Here is a 21,422-nt window from a genome sequence, read left to right on the forward strand (position 1 = left end):
GTTATACATATATATATATATATAAATAATTTCTGTGACTGGATTTGGAATGTTAATACATCTTAAAAAATGCATCCTGAAATTATTTCTTGTTTATTTTTTACAGTTCTTTTTCATAAAATTTTGTATTCTTTGATGATAAGTGCTAATATGGTAGCAGCCAGATATTTTCAGTACACATTGTACTCTTTCTGAAGTTTGAAAAATAATCTCTAGTGGTTGATTTTAGTTTATGTCTAATAACTAACTATTCTGAATACGCCTCTGAGACAACTTCAAATCAAAATTACAATATTGTCAGAGGAATTGCTGATATAGTTCTCCGAGTCAACAGGAATTCTAACCACACTGTGAAATGTAGGTACTGTATTCATATGAAGAAAAAAAAATTTAAGAATTAGGTGCATACAAGTTGTAATTACATTTCCGAAATACAGTATATTTAGCTAAGACTAGTATCTTTCCAGATTTTTTGTGTATTTAAAGATTTTAATGCTAATACTGACAATACTGTAACAAATAGAATAATATTTTAAATAGGTGGGCTTCTTGTGTTTTTTTATTAGTTATGACTCCTCATTTTAGATCCTCAGGATAAAAAAAATCTGGAAATATTGCTGTTTTTGTTTAAAAGATGCAACTGAGAGCTAAGAATGATTAACTACTTTATGGAACGAATGACCTTCTAGTCCTGATGCTGCCTCACAGTAACATCATCACAGTGTAATCACTGAAATGTCTGGTTGTTCACATATTTTTTGAACTCTTCCAGATGATGCTATGAGCTTTAAAAATCTGTTTTTAAACTTAACGGGTCGTAAATAATACAACAAACAAACCCAACCACTTGGAGTAAGTACTGTTATAATACAATCAGATTTACAGGTAGAAATATTTAATATTTCAAATTTAATAAGTACTGAGAGCCAAATATAGAAGAAAAGTATTTTCAAATTCAGTAAGTACTCACGTAGATGCCCAGCCCATTAAAGGGTTCTCCCAGCGCTCCCTGTTATCAAATTCCATCTTCCATTTCTTTGTATTGTTAGCTCCTGACTGCATTGCATTACGTGCTGGAACAAAAATGTGAACTTTTCTGGTTTTGATGTGCTCATCTGGTACACCAGTTATAGTAGTGATATCCTAAAAAAAACATAATGTGACTTGTTAAAAAAGGGTTCATAAAAAACTTGTAAGATAATACTGCTTATGCTTTTTACATAAGTTCATGTTCTATATTTAAAGTTACAAAGCTGAAAAAAACTTAGAAAAAAAATATAGTTTCAGCTGAACACAACTGAAGGTGATACATGTTAGGGCTGCTATCATTCTGCTTCCCCTGGCTGAGTTAGATTTTGCTTGGATCAGTTACCTGAACTTGCTCATCTCCCATCTACAAAACAGCTACAGCCAGAAGAGGGACAGGATATTTCCCCCATCCTTCCCTGTCCACAGCTGCAAAGTCAGGACTGGTTCAACTTGCACCAGCTAAAGCAAATGTGGAAAACTGCAAACGCGTTCTTCCTTCAGGAAAATATTACAGTGCTGACTGAAACATTGACAAATTCCAAAATATGAACAGGACTATTCACCAAAATATTTGCCAGCCAAGTATGCTCTGCAGTATAAGCATTTTCCCTTGGGCTTAACTCTGTATATCGTTCAGAGACACCAACACCTATGGTGACTCAAGAAGCTATCCTTTGCATGAAGGAAGAGGCAGAAGGTAGTATCTTTTGCACAATATGCTACTGATTGTTTGAGACTGCTGAAAGGTGCTAGAAGTCAGCTCTCATCTCTCTAGCCATAAGTTATTTAATAAAGTTGACCCCTCTTCATGTTTCAAGTTATGACTCAGCATTTGACAGTCAGCTCTTCTGTTGATGTTCAAGCTCAACAGTGGGACATTTGATGCTGGTAACATTCTTCAGCATATTTGTGAAGGACAAAATGATTTAGGAGATTCCAACCTTCAAAAAAAAAAAGATTTGTAACATTGCATATCATCAATAGTAGGATGCCCTCCTCTACTAGAGGGATAAGCCTTCAAAATAAAGGTAACAAAGATAAATCCTTCAAACCAGCCTAAAAATATTAACTGACTTTAACAAAGCATAAGATAGGGAAAAACCTCACAAGAATTGCTGTGAAAAATTACCCTCAGCAACATCTGATATAATTAAAGTGAACATTTTTGCTAAAAACTAAACAGTAATTATGCAAAATTAACTTGTCATTTCACCCTAGTAAAGACTGAAATCAAACATCAAATCCATCTCCAAGGAGGTTAAACTACTCCTGTTCCTTACATACTTAAAAGGCCAGTGGGAGCTCCTCAGCCTCCCTTCTCCCCTCCCCTCCCCTGCCCTCCCCTCCCTCCAGGAACAAGTAGTAAACTGGTCAAAGTCCAGAAAACTGCAGCAAAACTTTGGGCATATTGAACTTATCTCGACAGTATTGCCATGAATTCAACAAAATGAGAACCTTAAATAGAACATGTCGTTTTACATAAATGTACCTACTAACTTTATGGGATGTTCCTTTGCGGCAAGCTTGAAACTTCCTGATGCAGTCACCAGATCATCTTTTAAAAAGCAGCAGTTCTCATTTCCAATTTTATTTTACGAAATTTGGGAGATCAGTCCCTTAAAACTATAAAAGGGAGGAAGTTTAAAGCATTTGACTTGCATTTACAATTAGGACAGCAGGGGCAACAAACAAGCATCCACACCAGCTTTCCAACTTCTGACATTTCTACCCAAACTACCACAAAAAACTGTCAAATTATCTTAACAATTCCATAATAAATGCCCTCATTAGGACTAAGTAATTTTAATATGAGTCTAGCAGTGATATGAAAGAGAAGCAGTACCAGCTACTGGAACGTTGCAATGCCTATGTAAAAATACCTTCTGACAGACTGGGACTTCTCACTGCTGAAGCTTAAACTGCAGTTTAGGAAGGAATTTGCTTAATTTTTTCTGATTTGAATTGGCAAAGTGCTTTGTTTAACAAAAAGGAGTTTTCACCTCCAGTAAAGTTTGGTGAGGATTCAATGTTTCAGCTTGCTTATTTATACAAATAGGTTGAAATACTAGCCTTTATTTCTCTATTTAACAAACATGAGAAAATGTAGTAATATTCACAAAAAATTTCTTTTACTGCTCTTTAACAATATGGTACATGCAAAAATGCTGGGGTTGTTACGATCAAATACTTTCAGACACGTAAACTCAAAAATAGCCCAAAATTATTATATTTTTTTACTATTATTACTCTCAGCAACTCATAAGTCCATTATGAATTTTATGCTTCAGTTTTAGAAGTTTTTGAATTCTTCCAGAATAATCTGGAACTACTAAAAAAATATACTACATTATATAACATCATGGACATATATTATTTTCTCTTTTGAAGACTTAACACAAAAAAAATCATAAAAATGTTACACAGTGCATACAGAACACAATCTAAGAGGGTTAAAATCAGCAACTGTTATATTTGTGAGATTACCATAGTAAAGAAATGCCTAGACTTGTTTATCTGGATGAAAGTAAAATGAAAACCCCAGACATACCCTTCCAGCCATGTTTTTCGGGCACTCAGTTGGCTCTAAATCAAGGTTATTTCACTAATAATATAGGATTAATCCCATAAAAATCTTTTCAAACTGAATATTAAAACCTGCCTGCTTTCCAAAATTGAAATATCTACATGGTGTTGCTAACTCTCCATACCTACATTCATTATAGCTAGAGTTTCCATGCCTTCTAGCAATCATTTATTGCTATCTTCCCCATTTTAAAAGCTGGCAATTGAACCGACAGTTGTTAGGACAATGAGTTTCTGGTTGCTGAAGCTCAAGTTGTCCTGACATAAAATCACTGATTTTTGCTTGCTGTAGACATGTAAGGTACTGTAGCATAGCTGAGCTGTTGCCAAAGATATGGAATAAAAAGGCTTGGCATCTATCACGTACTTGACACCTAAAGAGCACAGAAGCTCTAAGATTCCTATTCCCTGTAGGCGCACTCTTAGTCTAGACAAACTGATTTCTCACAGTTTTAAAATGCATTACAACACTCTATTGTGATCATTTCATCCACACAGCTCCAGCTAGTGACAGAAGAACCTGTCCTTTAAGCGACATTTCAATGGGCTAAAGCTCCCGCTCCAAGATGCCATTAAAACAATATAATACTTGAAAAGAACTATGCTGCATTGGGTTGAACTCTTAGCTGGGTCTTCAGTGCTTTGTTCTGAGTTTAAGTTCTCACTGAAACTACCTGTGAACCAACTTTCCAAAACAAAGATATTTTTGACAGCTGGTTTCACATAAGTATCTTTTTTTTTCAAGTGTTCCTTAATTTTGCTGTATTAGCAATTTAAGATACTAGTGAGGTGTTCAGCATTCAAAATCTTAAAGATATTAGATGACAATATAAAAGACTTGGGAATTGAACTGTATAGGTTTACTAAAAATTAATAACCCTGTTTCAGATTTTTAAAACTGGCTGCCACCTAAAAGGTGCATTCTGACATTCTGTTTTTCTTAATATATATGCCATTTGAATAGTAAATTCTGACTTTTTTTTTTGGTAACTCAAGAAAATTTTAATACTATTTTGAGGCATTTTGTCTCTTTTTGGAATAAGCTCAAAGGGACAACCCCCTTTTTTTAAAAACAGTGGAAATCATATAAAATTTCTTAAAAACATAGGGGTTTTTCTTTATTACAACTTAGATTACTTAAGAATGTTTGTCATGGTGGAAAGCCTGCTAAAGCTGTTCTGGAAAGTGTAGTAACAGACAAAATGTGCTATGCAGCAATAAGAAAAACTGATTCATAGAGGCAGTGTCAATGAAAGCACTATTCAGCATGAAGATGACTTTTAAAGGAAACTAGAATTTCCTTCTTTTAAATACTCCACTAATAGCAGAAATTCCAAAGGGGACAAGAAATAGAACTCTCTAATTAAAGGAGAGAGACAAAATGATTGAAAGTAGCTCTGAAAACAAATGCTTTTGAATAGATGGGTCAGGTGTACATAAAGGTGTTATGTTTCTTCTATGGCATTTCCTTCACCATGAAGACAGAAACTGTACATAACTACTATTAACTACCTACAGTTTAGCACTCCCCCTTTTTTTTTCTTTTTTTTTTTAATAAAGGAAACAGGGAACAAGCAATGGGAAGTTGATGTCAAAACATAGAAAAACCTCCCAGCAAGCTTCCAGCAACCACCCAGGATTTAGAGTCTTGCTAGCCGCTCTCTTTTCAATACCAGAATTTCACACATTTCAATGACCATTATGACTTCAAAGAATCAAATTTTCATCATTGTCCGTCATCTGCCGGTTGATTTGTATAAAGCAGTTCTTCTGCATGCATTCCAGACAAAGGGCTCCTTACTTTCGTGGCTATATATCAAGTTTAAAAGTTCTATTTGTGACAGTTGTGTCTGTGGTAAATTAGGGTAACACTGAAGGAGTGCAGCTGCTCCACAGGAACCTCCTTTTTGGCATCATTTCACTTAAATAAAAACTGAATAATTAGCTTCTGCCTTTATTAAACCACAAAAATGCCACTGGCCTTAGCAGTTACTTCCGGTTGCCCCACCTACTTAACCTCAATAGTTTTACACTTGTTAGAATGGAAAGTAGAAGTTTTCTGTACTTTATAAGAGTTCGCAACAGCTTGGTCTCTTCCCCACCTCCAACATGTTTTAACAGACTAAGTAAGTAGAGTCTTCCTATAAATCCATGTTGCAATTCACTTTATTTAGAAGCTGTTATATCAAAGCACAGAACATCTTGCATAATACCCACAGAGTAACTGCTGTGAAAAAAGTTTTTTTATTTAATGTGCTCAGCTGCTTAACTGTACGTCAGGATCAGAACACTTATGTTTCTACATTTCAACACAATATTTTTGAAGGAAATGCAGGAGAATAGAATCTGCTATGTAAACTGCAAACGGAAAAATGGAGCAGAATGAACTAAACATGGTCAGACAACATTTATCTAACAGCTACAAACAAAACAAGGGGAAAAAGCGTATTTGCCCTTAGGAAACTTTGTATCACACAGGATACAGTTTTCTTCCAGACTTCACAAAATCATTTTGCATTATCACAGTAAATGATGAACAACATGGTATTACTCATAACATATTCTCCCATGTAGCCATCCTGCAAAATGATTAATAAAGAGGCTGAAAAAAGCACCTAAAGAACTGTGTTTTTAAAAAGAAAACAAAACACTGTAAGCAGGAAACAGAATTTCATAATAACAAAGATTTCATGAAGGTTTCCATTTAAAGAAAATCTCTTTTCCGAAGCAGTTTTGTAAAAAACTAAAGAGAAGCTCAAAATGCAGAAAAGTAGGTCTAACAGAAGCAGAAATCGTCACATTACTGGAATCAAGCTAAGTCCACTATAATACTTTTTAGATTGCTGACTGCCATTATGCAAAGGAAGTGTCAGCATCCAAAACAAGCACTGGTAGCTTCAGCATTTTTATTCCTTAGTTTGTATTTCACAGCTGAGGCAATACTATAGCAACCATGATGTCTGAGCATTCACAGCAGTTGCAAAAACTCCTTGAGAACTTCCCTGTTGCCTTGCTCCAATGGCTCACTACACTTCCCCAATATTTTACATGCTTAATATTATTCTATACTTGCTGGTATGAGATACTTCAAATAAAATGACATAACACATTTCAAACACCATTAAACCAGCATTTCTTTGTATCTGTGATTTGAGAAAAACACTAGGAAAGAGCAAACGGGAATAAAGACTAGAACATGACTTCACAATAATAACTAAAAAACATCCTTCTCACCTGCCCTTCTTTCACATCTTTAAAACACTTCACTTCAAGCTTGCAATGCATCCCCAAATTTTCTAGTCACATCTCCTCCAAAAGTCACAGAAAATTGGTATTTATAAAAGTGATTACTGGTAAGTTATAGGAAAAGCTGCTGAATTGTGCTTTTGTTAGTTTAAACTAAAACATTGAAAACAAAAACAAAAATCCATGATTTGCACTTCTCAGTACCCTCACAAGGCTCAAAACAGAGAGGTATTTTTCTTGACACACTTGCAAAAAATACCAACCATTTAGTCTGCATCCTGATAGACAAGTAAACAACATTTTATAAACTTAAAAATGAAACAGTTGAAACACCTAAGTCCCACTTTCAGCACAGACAGGCTATTTCTTGTTCAGTATCATTTTTTCTGCCAAGAAACAACTGCAAGAAACAAAAATGTATTTTTTATTAATACTTTATTTTTTTCCTGTAACAGTATGTCTTAGCTGTGTAGATATTGTCTGAGTAAATAAAAAGATGTTAAAAAGAAAGGAAATCAAATAGCTGGGTTTACACTTTGGTTTCTCTATATATCTATATTAAGAAAATCACTATTAAATAGAGGAAAGCAGGGGCACTCAGGGGCAAAGAGCACATTTCATAAAAATAGATGTTGCTAGTAATACTTATAAGAGAATTCAGTGTAGATGTGATGTTCTTCAAACTGACAGAATGACAAACAGGACGACTATCTTGAAGATGGAAAAAAGTCTGAATTACAGAAGATCTTGCAAATTACTTTTTATTCTAACCCAACAATATTTAGAGAAAGTATATTTTCTAGAACTCATCTAAACCATATGTAAGCAAATCTTTTGCTTGCACACACAGACAAGTGTGTGCAAGCAAAGGCTAGGTCTTTTTCTGAGGCCTTCTAAAAATACAGTTTTCTACAGTGCATGGATTTCAAGCGCTCTACTATAAATTCACAAGAAAATGCAAGAAAATCAATTAGTGAAGAATAGACTACAGCCACATTTTTAGATGATGGACTTTCAAATGAAAGAAGAGGCAGTCTTACTTTACCTGCATTTAGAAAATGAAAGAGAGTAATCAAACAATTGAAACAATCTGATTTATCTTAGAATAATTTACATTATGGGAACACTTCCCTGCTGTACTACCATAAGCAACTGCTCTTACAGACACTATTACTCAATGGGAAACAAGAGAAAAGGCAGCAAAAGCTTTGAAAGAAAGCAGACAAAAGTGCTAGCAGATAGACACTACCTAGGATAAAGAATTTTGTACCTATTCCCCCAGTTAGTTCAATTTTTTATATACTATTAAATAAATAACATATTGTAGTTTACTTGTAGTTCAGTGATGGCATGTTTTTCAAACATAATTTATTCAGTTTGAAGTATTTATAATACAATCCTAGCATAAGTCACAGTAAAGCAGATTGTCTTGCAAAGCTAAACACAGTATTTCAATAATATCTTGGTGAATTATTCATTATCGATGATTTATAGTCTATAAAATGCAATTTTGATCATGGACACCAAGAGCCTTAACCAGCAGTTCAAGATGAGGTCTTGATAAGCATGTGAATTAAATGAATTTTTTAAGGTTACTGTTTTTCAGGAATAAGAAAATTAAAAATTATTATCTACTTTACGCCCATCTGAAAACCTTACAATGCTTCCTCTGAAGTACCAATTAAGAAAATTTCCAAATAAGGCCTCAGTAGAGTTCCCAAATTCCCACTTGTTTTATAATCTGCAGTTTTCAGAAAGGGCTTCAGTTGATTTTAAATATGTGGCTCTTTCTCAAAGCTCCCTTATCCACTGAAGCTGCAAAAGACTCAAGGGAGCAAAAGACTCAGATCCTGCAGGGAATTAGGAAATTACTTACACACAGGCAGCAGAATTGCTGCTGTGATGCAGGAACACCTTGATCAATTCCTAATCTAACCTGGACAGCAAATATTCTAAGGTCTGAGCTACTGAGTACCCATTTGGATGTACAGCAACATCTTAGAAACTGATAACTCTGGTAAGAATTTCTATGATGAAATCATAAGAAAGATTGTCACTACAGTGTATGAAACACTAATTGTGAATTCAGTTTTAACTAACTATGTCCTAAGGCTGGAAGTTAGAGTAAAGAATACTAAAATTTAAATCTCATTATTGTGCATTTTCTAGAGTTCTTTTCCTTTCACCTCACAACTACCAATTAATTAATTCCCTATTGAATGGTAGCTATGGAACAGCATTTAACTTTAAGGTTTAAAAATTAGCAAACAATTCAGGATTCTGTTTATTAATAAAGGTAATCATTAAAGGTGAGGGTAAAAAAAAGGCAAAAAGTAGATGTTAAAGTTTAGCTTGACATTTCTGACCCACTACTTCATGGTCTGCTACTAAGAAGAGTATCAAGAAATTCAACCAATGCCTGCCTTAATTGTTCTCTATTCTTCACATCTCCTTTATAGAGAAAATGATTTCTGTAACAGATCTTTGCCCATATAGTTACAAGTGGTGCGAGACATAAGAGACAAAAACAGAAGCAAATCCCCAATCAAGAAATGCAAATTTAGAGCAAAATCCCAGTTAGTGCATGCTTTTTAGAAGAAGAAAAGTTGCACTTCAGAAACTACAAGGAAATCAGACCTGTTAAAAGCTGCCCCTTACCCTAATGCAGGATGTAATGCTTCTGTGTAATATGCATGCACTTTAGAAGTTGAAAGGAAGTGCTAAATAGTGTACATAATTTCCATACACAGCAGGTAGTGAAGCAAGAAAAGAACTGACACAGTTACCCTCATTAAAGAGATGCACAATAGAGAACTGTTATGCAGTGTTAGCATATTGAAGGTCTATGCATCAGGGATGTTGCGGCTATTAACAGCTTAAATGTTCTCTGCATTTTGTTAATTAGTGCATATAGCTTTCAAACCTTAACTGTGTTTTAGAAGGTTCTTTTCTAACAGTAGCACAGCCATTACTTCCTGGTGGGGATGGAAAGAGTTGATGGAGCTTCAACTGTTTCAATGTTATCAATAAAATACACCTTAATTCCATTGGACAAAATGGTTTTTTTTACATTTATCTATATAGCTAGTTAAAATTGATGGTTTCAAAAATTCCTCTCTAAAAAACCTGAATTGTAACTAGAATATATTAGTATTACTTCGCAACTGGTTTTAGTAAGTTACCTCTAGAAATCCATTCATCTAATTAGTGCTTTCGCCTTTATATGCTTGGCCTTTACTTACAGGAAGAAATTATGGTCTTATACTTTCTAATAAAATAGAAAGAAATCCATCATCAAAGAAAATTAACTTGAAACACCAAAGTTTCCTTTCACTTTTGCATTACTGTGGGGGGAAAAATCAAAGGAGAATACAATGTACAATTGTGTTTACTAAATGGTGATAAAAAATTAAGAATTTGTATTGGAACCAGACATTAGAGAGAAGATATTCAACTTCTGACTCAACAGATGCAGAATGAGTTGACTCAAAAATGCTTTCAAATAGAGTAAAAAACAAAACAACAAAAATGTGGTCCTAAGAAAAAATACAAGCCAGAATAAAAAATAGAATACTAGTGCAAGCTACAATATTTATCTTAAAATAGCTTCTGCCTAGTTAATATGATACTCGGTGAGAACTTCAAATACATGATTTATACGGATCATGTTTGCCTACATAGGAAAACAGTTACTTATTTTCATACATGAATTTATGTGCACATCCAGAAAATGAATGATAAGTAAAATTAATAGCTTCTGCAGAAATTTTAATCTGAATTACTACCAGTCATAATTTTTCAGAACTATCTGAAACATCTTTTAAAAAATACCGTCTTTGGTATGTCTTAACAGTATTTTGTAGAAATTCCTTATAGCTCAGTTTCTTATCACCTGTTAACCAAGTTTTCAGGCTAACAGGTAATAGGATAAAAGTTATTTTCCCATCAGCAAAGACTTTCTTTTGCTTTAAGCTTAGAGTGAGTAGAACTGAGTATGCCAAAAATATGTATAAGAGACTAAGCAATTGCCCTACAGTGCATGTTTCACAGCACAAGAACTAAATGGCATACTAAAACTCTGGTTCTGAACATTAGATGCTCTCTCCATGGTCCATGTCTCCACTTAATACAGGTTAATTTGCCAGTTTGAGAAAAGACACATGAAAGTACTCCAAAGATAACTCACAAACATGCCATCAAGAATTTGAAAAACATTTGATTCCACCACTGATGATATGAGTACAGCCAGAAAGCACTGAAGAAGCCCCAGGCTCTCTCGCAGCATGATCAAGATGATCAAGGATTCCCATGAAACTACCAGGCTTTCCAGACAAGGAAAGCTTTTTGCCTTCTCACTTGATAAAATGGTTCAGCTAGACCTTCATGATTAGAACCAGCTTTCATGTCCGTACAAGAAACACAGGATTTGTGGTTTTCTAGCCTTTCTTAGGCTAGGATTTGTGGTTTAATTCTACAACTTAGTACTACAGAAATGCAGAGAGACTCACTTGAATGCACAGAAAAACTAGCAATGTACAGTGAATTTAATCACTATTCTTGGCAACACAAGAAGAATTCATGTCATCTACAGTAATATTTCACAACATGGGATACTAACTTGGGTTTTTTAGAAAAGGTTCAGATAATGGAACTGTTTTATGAGAACATGGACATACCCTCCTTTAAAAACAAAAACTATTGAACAAAACAGCTCTAAAAAATGAAGTTACTTCTTACTCCTGTTGATTACTTGGTTGTATCAATGACTTTTACTCTTTCTAGCAGATTAGAAACATGGTTTGCACATTTAGACTTCCAAAGCCAAGTAGGTGTTTAGATGTTGAACCCTTTGGAATCCAAACTAAACATGACACAATGATGCTTCTTTAATTTGTTCTGAGCAGCCATCACAGCAAACTCTTAGAAAGCATTATTCGTTCACAGAAAATTAAATACTATGTAATGAAATGAAAAAAAATCAACCCTACATACTATTCAAAAAAACATACTTTGACCAAGTGCACTAGATTGAAGCCTTGAAATTTTTGCACAATAATACTGTATGAAGGAAGCCCAGACTAAACAGACACTCAGAAGGGTTGTGTAACCTCAACGCAAACACTCCTCCTTCCAACAGCCAGCAGAGAGAGCACTACTATGTACCAAAAGAGAAGACTCTCAGACCAAGGAAATACAATTCTTTTACCCCAGCCTAAACCCAAAATAAACCTACATAGGGATGAGGGAAATTGCTCTCATGGATACAATGATCCTGTCACTTTATACAGGGTTCTGAGCTACCTGCAAAATGTAGTTTTCTAAACTGAACACCAGAAGTATCTTCAACTGAATTTTAGTAATATAGCAGTATTTATTGCTCTTAGAAGACAGATAAAGGTGATGGCAATTTCTGCTTGGACTGTCAGAGTTATAGAGAGCTTCTTTATCACAGGGAGTAACTTGTTGCCTACAGACATTCTTACAGAAAGCACTTTATCACACAATTGGGCTTTCAAACTACTGCAAGCCTCATCGAACTACAGCTGCTTACTAAAACAAGTTGTAGCAAGTGATACAGACTGAATTGAGTTAGGATATTCCAACTAAGAAGGGATTTAATTGCCAAAAAGCAAAATACAATAAATAAGCAGTATTTAAAGTATGTACGTAACTAGACAAACTGGTAACTACACCTGAGCTTGTACTGTAATTAAGCCCAAATGCAACTACCAACCATAAATATAAAGAAGAATATGTTTAATTATTTCAATTAGAAACAAGCAAAAAAATAATGTTTAGAAACAAATATATACTCTGGCAGACCAGAATGGTGTACATGAAGTAAGAAAGGTTATCAGCATCTCCAGAGCCATTAAACCCTTCAAATATTATACTTAATCTGCTTTTTTAAGTTAAACAAGGTTTTTTCCTCCCCAAAGTGGTATTTTTTAATCTTCACTGGGTGAAGGGAGAGTGGGCATGGTATAACAGAGAAATAGAAAAACAACTTTTTAATCTATTATGTTTTGCAGCAAAAATGCAGTTTCACACATAAACTATCAGTGACTGCAGAGTAAAGGCCTTTAAACTTTTAACCCTATGCAAGCCCACTCTTAAATTATACAGTTTTATTAATGTCGATGTGCATTTTCACTTCCTAATGGTCTTCTCTTTTGAATATTTCACTTTTATTAAAATAATTGAAGTTTGAAATAATTCTAGAATGTAGTTTTAGATCTTAATCAGCCTCTAGCATCTTTCAAACATCAGAGCAGTTAAACACAGAACTGTAGATGACCAAGGGCAAACAAAACACTTTTTAAAATTTTGAATCTCAAGTATAACACAGTTCAAATAAGCTGATACCTGCTTACTTGACACAACCATGGTCGAAGAAAGTACTTCTCCATGTCACACGCTTCATACGCAAAGCCCCTCTGTGCAAAACTAGAAACTGTTTCTAAAAATACATTTGCAAAGCAAAGGATGGAAAAAAATCTTTATTAGCCTAATTTTGCATAACAGCTTTATTATTTTTTAATCATTTTCTACTATTCTGAAGCAAGCTGCTAATCGAATTTAGAGGGAAAAAAATAAAGATAAGGAAGACAAGCCAAAGGAGGAAAATTTGAGGCTAGGGGGAGGGAATGAGTAAGTGTAAATCCCCAAAGAAATTACCATCCTCGTCCTGTGTATGCTTTGAATATGACAAGTCCTTATGAGAGCTATACACATAAAGTACAGAAAAACTTAGTTAGATTCCTCACCTACAGAGCAACACTGTCCTGAATTGAATCCTTTATGGCAGCCACTTGAATAAATACTGCAGCTAGACTGGATTAAATGAAAGATTATTGCAAATTCTTTTATTCCATTAAGGTAATTTAGGAACAGCTTCAACTCACCCTTAAGGAATTAACCCACAATGGGTTAACAGCATTTTAAAAACCAAAACATAGAACATCCCCAATATCCTTATTGTTTAACATAGTGGTAATGCTTGGAGAATTCTTGGCTGAAATAGTAGTTTCAATAAAAGAAAATGTAGTAAGCCTGTCCTTAATAAATACATACTTTGCCAAGTGTTTCTCTTCACTGAGTGGCAAAAACAGCTCCCACACACAGTCTTCAATGCAATGTCACACTGTCTCACACATAATTTTATGACACATTACTGCTTTGGTTTTCAGAGTAGTGTATTATACACTCTCAGTTCTTGGGAAAGCAATGATTACACTCTAAAATGCATGTTAAAGTGTGATTTGCTGTGTCCTTTGTTTCATAGCATGGTAGACTATCAGACTGAGTTTTGAAGAAGTTTCATCATTCCAGACTATTTTTCACTTGTTTGTATATTTTACTTTGAGCTGCAGTATTATCACTGTTTATTATAGTAAAGTCTAGGGTTCTTTAATCAAACAAAGATTATACAATTTCACTAATTTTTAATCCTAGCCAAAATTGGGATTTGGATGGTGAACAAACTATGACTCAATCCTGAAAACACCGTGTGATGTTTGCTAATAACACAGTCTTCTAGAAAAAATGGACTGGAGTGTTTTCACAACTTTTTTGCAGAAAAGGTTAATAATCTGAGAATCCTGTTAATACACTGTTACTCCTGGATTATCTAGCAGTAAAGATTTAAAACAGACACTAAATCATACCTCTACACAGTCAAAAGGAAGCTGCTAAGATTCTTTACACAGATATCACAATAGTTATTAGAGTCACAGAAATCACTGCAAAGGCCTGTAAGATAATTGAATCCAATTGTTAACTCAGCACAGCCAAGCCCATCACTAAACTATGTTCTGAAGTGCCATATCTACACATCTTTTATACATCTCCAGGAATGGCGACTCAACCACATCCTGAGGCAGCTTGTTCCAATGCTTTACACCCTTTCCTGTGAAGAAATTTTTCCTAATATACAACCCATTTCCTCTTCTCCTATCAACTGCTGCTTAAGAGAAGAGACCAATCCCACCTATGTCCTCCTTCCAAGTAATTGTAGGAAACAATGATGTGTGCTCTGAGCTTCCTTTTCTCCAAGCTGAACACCCCCAGCTCCCTCAGTAAATATCATCATTTCCCCAGCTTTCTTGCCCTTCTCTGCACTCACTCCAGCCCCTCAATGTCTTTCTTGGAGTCTTTCTGGAGAGGTCCACACAGCACTGGAGGTGTGGCCTCAGCAGTGCCCAGCACAGGGGGACAATCCCTGCCCTGGGCCTGCTGGCCACACCATTGCTGATCCAGGCCAGGATGCCATTGGCCTTCTTGGCCACCTGGGCACAGCCTGGCTCATGTTCAGCTGCTGTCACCAGCACCCCCAGGTCCTTTTTCAGTCACTCTTCCCCAGCTTGCAGCACTCCTTGGCATTGTTGTGACCCAAGAGCGGGACTTACATCTTGTTGAACTTCACACCACTGGCCTCAACCCACCAATCAGCCTGCCCAGATAGCTCTACAGAGCCCTCCTACCTTCCAGCAGATGAACACTCCTGTTCAAGTTGGTGGCATCTACAAACTGACTCAGGGTACGCTCAATCCCCATGACCAGATCATCAATACAGACATCAAACAGGACTGGCTCTGATACTGAGCCCTGGGGAATACCATTTATGATCAGTACCAACTGGACTTAACTTCATCCACCACCACTCTCTGCACTTGGCCTTTTGGCATTTAACTCTTGACCATCCGGGCTTCCCCTGAGTGAAAAGTACACCCATCTGGGCCATGGGCAGGTGTTTTTTTTTCAGGAGGAAGATGTGGGAAAGGATTTACTGAAATTCATGTAGATGACATCATGGCCTTTCCTTCATCCACACTGACTTACATCACTGGCCTAGGCTGCTGAGCAGTGTATGCTGATTTTGAGTGCCCTTTCAAAAGTATGAACTGCTCACCCTCATATAAAGGGTCAGATTTTCTGTGCCCAGTTTGGTTTATACAAGTTATCTCCTCAGTGAGTTACACAGTTTGTCTACAGTCTGATGGAAAAAGGTCCTTTACTTAGGTTCAGTACTAAGACTTCTGAACCATTACTCAGAAAAGCTTAACTAGCAGTACAGACAAAATAACTTCAGGACACACCATGAAATGTTAATAGCATCATTCTGTTTAGCCTTTCACGCTTGTAATAGTCTGCCCCTAGATGTTCTCACCAAAAAAACGATTTTAGTACCATTTAAACTGCATTGTGTAGCTCTGCCTGGAATGCTTAACCCTGTGCAGCAACTCATTTTATCTTGGCCTGATACAGAATAAAAACATCTGTAAGGTAACTACAACTCCCCAGTGACAAAGTCCTAACTGCTCTTGCAATAATTTTTGCACTGAGCTACAGAATATATATTATTAGTTGAATATTCTGCTTTAGCAGTACAACGGATAATTTCTGACAGTAGTTCTAATCTTGAAACATTCTTGAAATATCATCATTTAACCAATTAAAAAGTCCTATTATTGACAAATATTGGTGGGAACCCTTCTGCTGCAAACAGCAACCTCCAGCAAAGTGCCTAACTCCAGCACTGACTGGGAAGCCTGCTTAAAGATTCCCAGACATGCTGAACCTGGATGACTTTTAGCTACACACAGTATTGGTGCACCCTACTCACAACAACTGAAATAAATCACAGGAACTAGAATAGCTCAAATCCCCATTTTCAGGCAAAACCATTTCAACTTTTTATAATTATGATATAATGATGTATGTTACAGTATACACACAAACAGTTAAATAATTTGGAACATTATCTGAATGAGATTTGCTGCTGACAGCCTTTGCCCTCTATAGCCCAAATTTCCTAATGCAAGCACGGTCTTGAGAGACTACTTTTCACACAGCTATTTGTCCAGACTCTTGGAATATGACCTAATTGGTGGCCAGAGAATCAAGATGTGATGCAACAACTGTATTTCTGTTGAGCTTTGTTCATTTTGTATGTTATTTTATTCAGGTTTTACTGTTCATTAAAAGTTATTCTATTCAGTATTCACTAAAAACAGCTAATAACTGAGACAAAGATATAATTTCTTGGATATGTTCTACATAGGTTGAGCGTTTAACTCCTTTTACATTAAAGAGACACACCTTTTTTCTAGCGTGACGAATGTGGTTTAAACTATTGTTTTTCCTACTATTTCATTAGTACTCATTTTTCTGTTGTATTCAACAGAGTCTAGGCTGTAGTAATGAAGTGACCGACTACTGCCTAATTATTCAATCTCAGGATGCTCATACATCTTCTATTTAATTTGTGTTTCTTAATACAAGGAATATTTTAGCACTGCTAGAACCAAATCATTCTGTTGAACAAGTTCTAGCATATGCATGTCCACATATGAATACAAGGTCTACAAGAGCACTGGAAATACAGATTAATTTCACCACAATATGCAGTTAAAAGTTTTCAACAACCTTAGCATTACTCTGCAGCCTTGTAAATATCAAGTAACAGAAGAATTCAGTTTCAAAATAAGTTACGAGAGCGGCTCACAAGGATAACCATATCCCCTCTTCCACCTGTTCTTGCTCCTTCTGAAATGCAAGTAAAAGGTGATAAGGGGATGTCCAGCTTTAAAAATAAAAAATTCAAAATATGGCAAAGATGAAAAATCTGTCAAGGTATGATTTAATGATTTCTAATAATCTGTAATGGAAAATAAGTATTTTTCAATTAAATGTAATGCATCAATTTCCACAGTACAGTTTAAATACAACTTGCCTGGAAATAACAGTTTTATACTTTGTAACATTAATTAACAGAAAACACCTGTAATATGCTAAATTAATTTCAATTGGTTGTAATTAATCATACTTAAAATTAGGAAATATATTGCAGCAACCTAAAATAAGGTAAGATAGCACTCTACATTAAAATGAGATTTAACAGGTGTCTAGAGAACTTCTTCTAATGGTGAAAGAGTTGAAAACCACATCAAACCCTGAGACAATTTTCCTTGCTAATGAGATATAATTTTTGCCCACTAAAAGAACATGAATTTACAACATTATGGAAACTATTCCCAAACTTTAATGAAATCTACAAATGAAATTTCTAATTTTCTGTCATTTTGTTTCAGGCCCTATAGTAATCTAAAAAAAAAAAAAAAAAGATTTTTTGCATTTAGCATGTGGACCTACGTGCACAACACTGTAAGAAAACACTATTCAGTCTGACATTTAACCTAATACTTAAAGAAATAAAAATAAAATAATCATTTAGATACATTGTATGTATCAACATAAAAACACTTCTAAATGGCTGCTATATGAGATCTCAAAAAACCTCAGCAAATATGATATGAGCGTTTTCAACTTGATGACAACATATAATGACGTTAGAAATATGCATTCCATGTACAGTGTATTTACAATAACACTAAAGGAACTGAATAGCTGTATTTCAAACTAGTTTCACTTTAACTCAACTGGAAGCATTAACTCTCATAGCTAGACAGGGTAATGTACAACACTAACTTTGGATAACGTACATTTCAATATGGAAGATGGAAGCGTATTTCTTTTTGTAGGTCTGTCTTTGCATTGTAGTCTTTTCAGACATATGTATACATCACCCAAGGCCACAATAGGGAAACATGATACTTTCCAGGTGATATAAAAGCTGTGTTTAAATATATATATGTATATATGTATTTTAACATTAAAGAACAGTACATTTAGAAGTCATATAGGAAAATGTATGTCTACTGACTTGTTCAATCTTACCTACACAGTGACTCAGGATCTCTACAAATTTCCCGATCCCAAGTTATGCAACTAGACTAGCAAGATAATTGTATTTGTGAGAATAAAGTACTATTTTTTCCTTAATTTTTAAATCCAAGATTATACAGTTACTTCTTAAATTCAGCAAGAAGTTTATGAAGTAACTGATTGTTTTTTTACTCACTTGTAATTATTATTGCTACATCTATATACAAAACATAAGAGAAAAAAGCCCTAAAGAGCTGTTAAAGTGGTTTTTTTTCCAACAGCATGTTAAATTTCAGCTGTTTCAACTTGTACATATCATCACAAACGTACAATGTATTAATATAAATTCCAAAGATTTCTTAGGTAGTTTATATAGCTTCAGGGATACAAAAAAGATACACACAATGTGCACTGTCTGGTACATAGGATAGGAACATTTTTTTCCTGGAGATTCAAAAGTGATATGAAAACCAATGAAACGCATGCTTCTGCTGTGATGCATTCCCCCAAGAAGTTTTACAAAAATTATACTATTGAATAATGTAAACATAAGTGTCAGGTTGCATCTAGAGTAACAGACCACACATTATGGAAGAAGTTACAAGAAAAGATTGCCAACTTTCTGATCTGCTACTGATTAGCAGAAGAATGTTATGCATTTGTTTCCAGTTGTAATCTAACCTTCATGCATATTCAAAAGCTAGAGTGTATGTGCATAGTAACAATAATCTTCCATGATATATCTTTACATAATATCTTGGGTACCAATGAAGAAATTTTCAGGAAGCTGGCAAATTCTGTATAATTTCACTACACAGAAAATATACCTAAACTTCAAAAAGAACAAACTTATTAATTACAGCTCACACTGGTCTTCAACTAAAATATAACAATAATAAACAAGGTTGTCATCATTTTACATTGCTTAACACTTTGCCATATTCATTCACATACTTATGTTTTACTGATGTTCCACTTTTAAAAGTGTATAAAGGACTATTGCTTTGTAGTTCGCATTTATACGGCTTTCCTAGAAGAACGCAGAATACCATACTGAATGCCTATTGTGCAGAAATAACCCTGAAGGCTATATCATAGTATTCAGTAGAAAACCCTTACCAATTTTTCATCAACTGTGATGAGTTGCGTGTCTCGAGTTTGGTTCTGCGCCAGCCGCCATGTGGAAGTGCTCAGTGACCTGCAGTGCAAGACTTGAAGTTAAAAAATGATTCATGCAATGAGAAAATAGAGGCAGACAAATCTTACATAAACAAGTTACTTTAACAATATCCGTCTTGTAAAAAAAATTGAAGAGGGAGAGATGAGGGCACAAAAATCCTTTTTCTCCCCAATTAGTTCTGTCTGCTGAGTTTTTGGCAGACTCCCACTTAGCAGTTCACAACAGGCTGCACTTTATGTCAGCCTACAGGCTCTCTATCACAGAGAGACTGCCAGTGGCAAGGACTGTACTGCTCTATATGAATGTACAGTAGCTGGTTTGTCACGAACAGACAGAAAAATACAAGGCTGCTGCAAGCATTCTGGAACTCTGATCCTTAAACTGATGGTATCAGAAGAAAAAAATCCTAAATCTATTTGCAATGGTAAAGCTCCAATTCTACACTTCAATAACAGGACATTAACAAATTCAAAAAACCCCAAACCAATCCAAAAAAATGACTAAACAAACTCTAAGCAGATACTGCAAACATAGTTCTCAGGTTGTGAGTGGGCAAAACAACTATTTTGCTTAATTTCTAAATAATTTTGGGTCAGCTTATTCATTTCCAAGAAATACAATTTATCTTCTTGCATAATTGCTAAATCTGTAAGATACATACGGAAACAGAGAACACAATTCCACATCACTGAATTAACTAGATTTGCACTTAGCTTACATTATGTCACTAAAGACAGGATTAGGCCCCTTGAGTACAAATCATCTTTTGGCGAAATAATGCAACACCAGGTGAAACAAGCCAAGAAATCTAATTCTCTGACCTCATGATAGAATACCAGGTTGGAAGAGAACCTCAAGGACCATCTGTTTCAACCTTTCTTGGCAAAAGCATGGTCTAGACAAGATGGCCCAATACCCAGTCCAGCTGAATCTTTGAATTATCCAGCTCTGAGGAACCCACCACTTCCCAGGAGAGATTGTTCCAACAGCTGACTGACTTAACTACACTGTGAAAAATTTTCCCCGTGTCTAACTAAAATCTCAACAGGAGTAACTTGTGCTATTAGCTTCTTTTGCATCACGTGACTCACTGTAAAAAGGAGTGTCCACCTTCTGTGTAACCACCTTTTAAAATACTGCAACATGGTAGTAAGTCTTCTCTGCTCAAGACTAAACCAATCCAGTTCTTTCAGCCTTTCCTCATGTGCCAGGCTTCCCTGTCCTTTGATGATCTTTGCGGCCTTTCTTCGGACCCCCTCCAGCCTGTCCATGTAGTATTGCAGGTATGGCCTGAGAACTGCTGAGAAAAGTGGGATCATAACTTCTTCATCTATGTTGGTTATGCATTTCTTGATGCAACCCAGCAATCTGTTTCCTCTCTTTGCTCAGAAGCATCTGTCCACACAGACTGAGACTGTTTTCCTCAGGACCCCCAGTCCCTTACCCTAAAGTTAGTCCCCAGCCGGGTAAATCCCAGACTATGCTGCAGTTCTGGAGTATGATTTCCCACGTTGAACAACAGCAACTTGCTCTTGATGAACTTCATAAGGATCTTGTTAGCCCACTTTTCCAGCCTGTTTAGGTCTTCCTGCAGGGTGAATTTCCTTTCCTAAGCGTCCACTTCCCCACTCAGTTTGGTATCACCAGCAAACTTTTA

At 35.5% G+C, this 21,422-nt stretch overlaps 1 protein-coding gene across 1 annotated transcript in view; it reads right to left on the bottom strand.

The window, feature by feature from the left end:
* Positions 1–21,036, bottom strand: part of NDUFS4 (NADH:ubiquinone oxidoreductase subunit S4) — a 27,957-nt gene extending 6,921 nt beyond the window's left edge. The window contains exons 1-3 of the mRNA XM_014307408.1: positions 20,903–21,036; positions 19,705–19,783; positions 971–1,143 (exon numbers count right to left, since the gene is read on the bottom strand). Coding sequence (XP_014162883.1) covers positions 971–1,143; positions 19,705–19,783; positions 20,903–21,036 — 386 coding nt within the window. The remainder of the gene's footprint in view (positions 1–970; positions 1,144–19,704; positions 19,784–20,902) is intronic.
* Between the last annotated feature and the right edge of the window lie 386 nt (positions 21,037–21,422).

The sequence above is a fragment of the Geospiza fortis genome, unplaced genomic scaffold (genome assembly GCF_000277835.1).
Source record: "Geospiza fortis unplaced genomic scaffold, GeoFor_1.0 scaffold443, whole genome shotgun sequence".
Lineage (NCBI taxonomy): Eukaryota > Metazoa > Chordata > Aves > Passeriformes > Thraupidae > Geospiza > Geospiza fortis.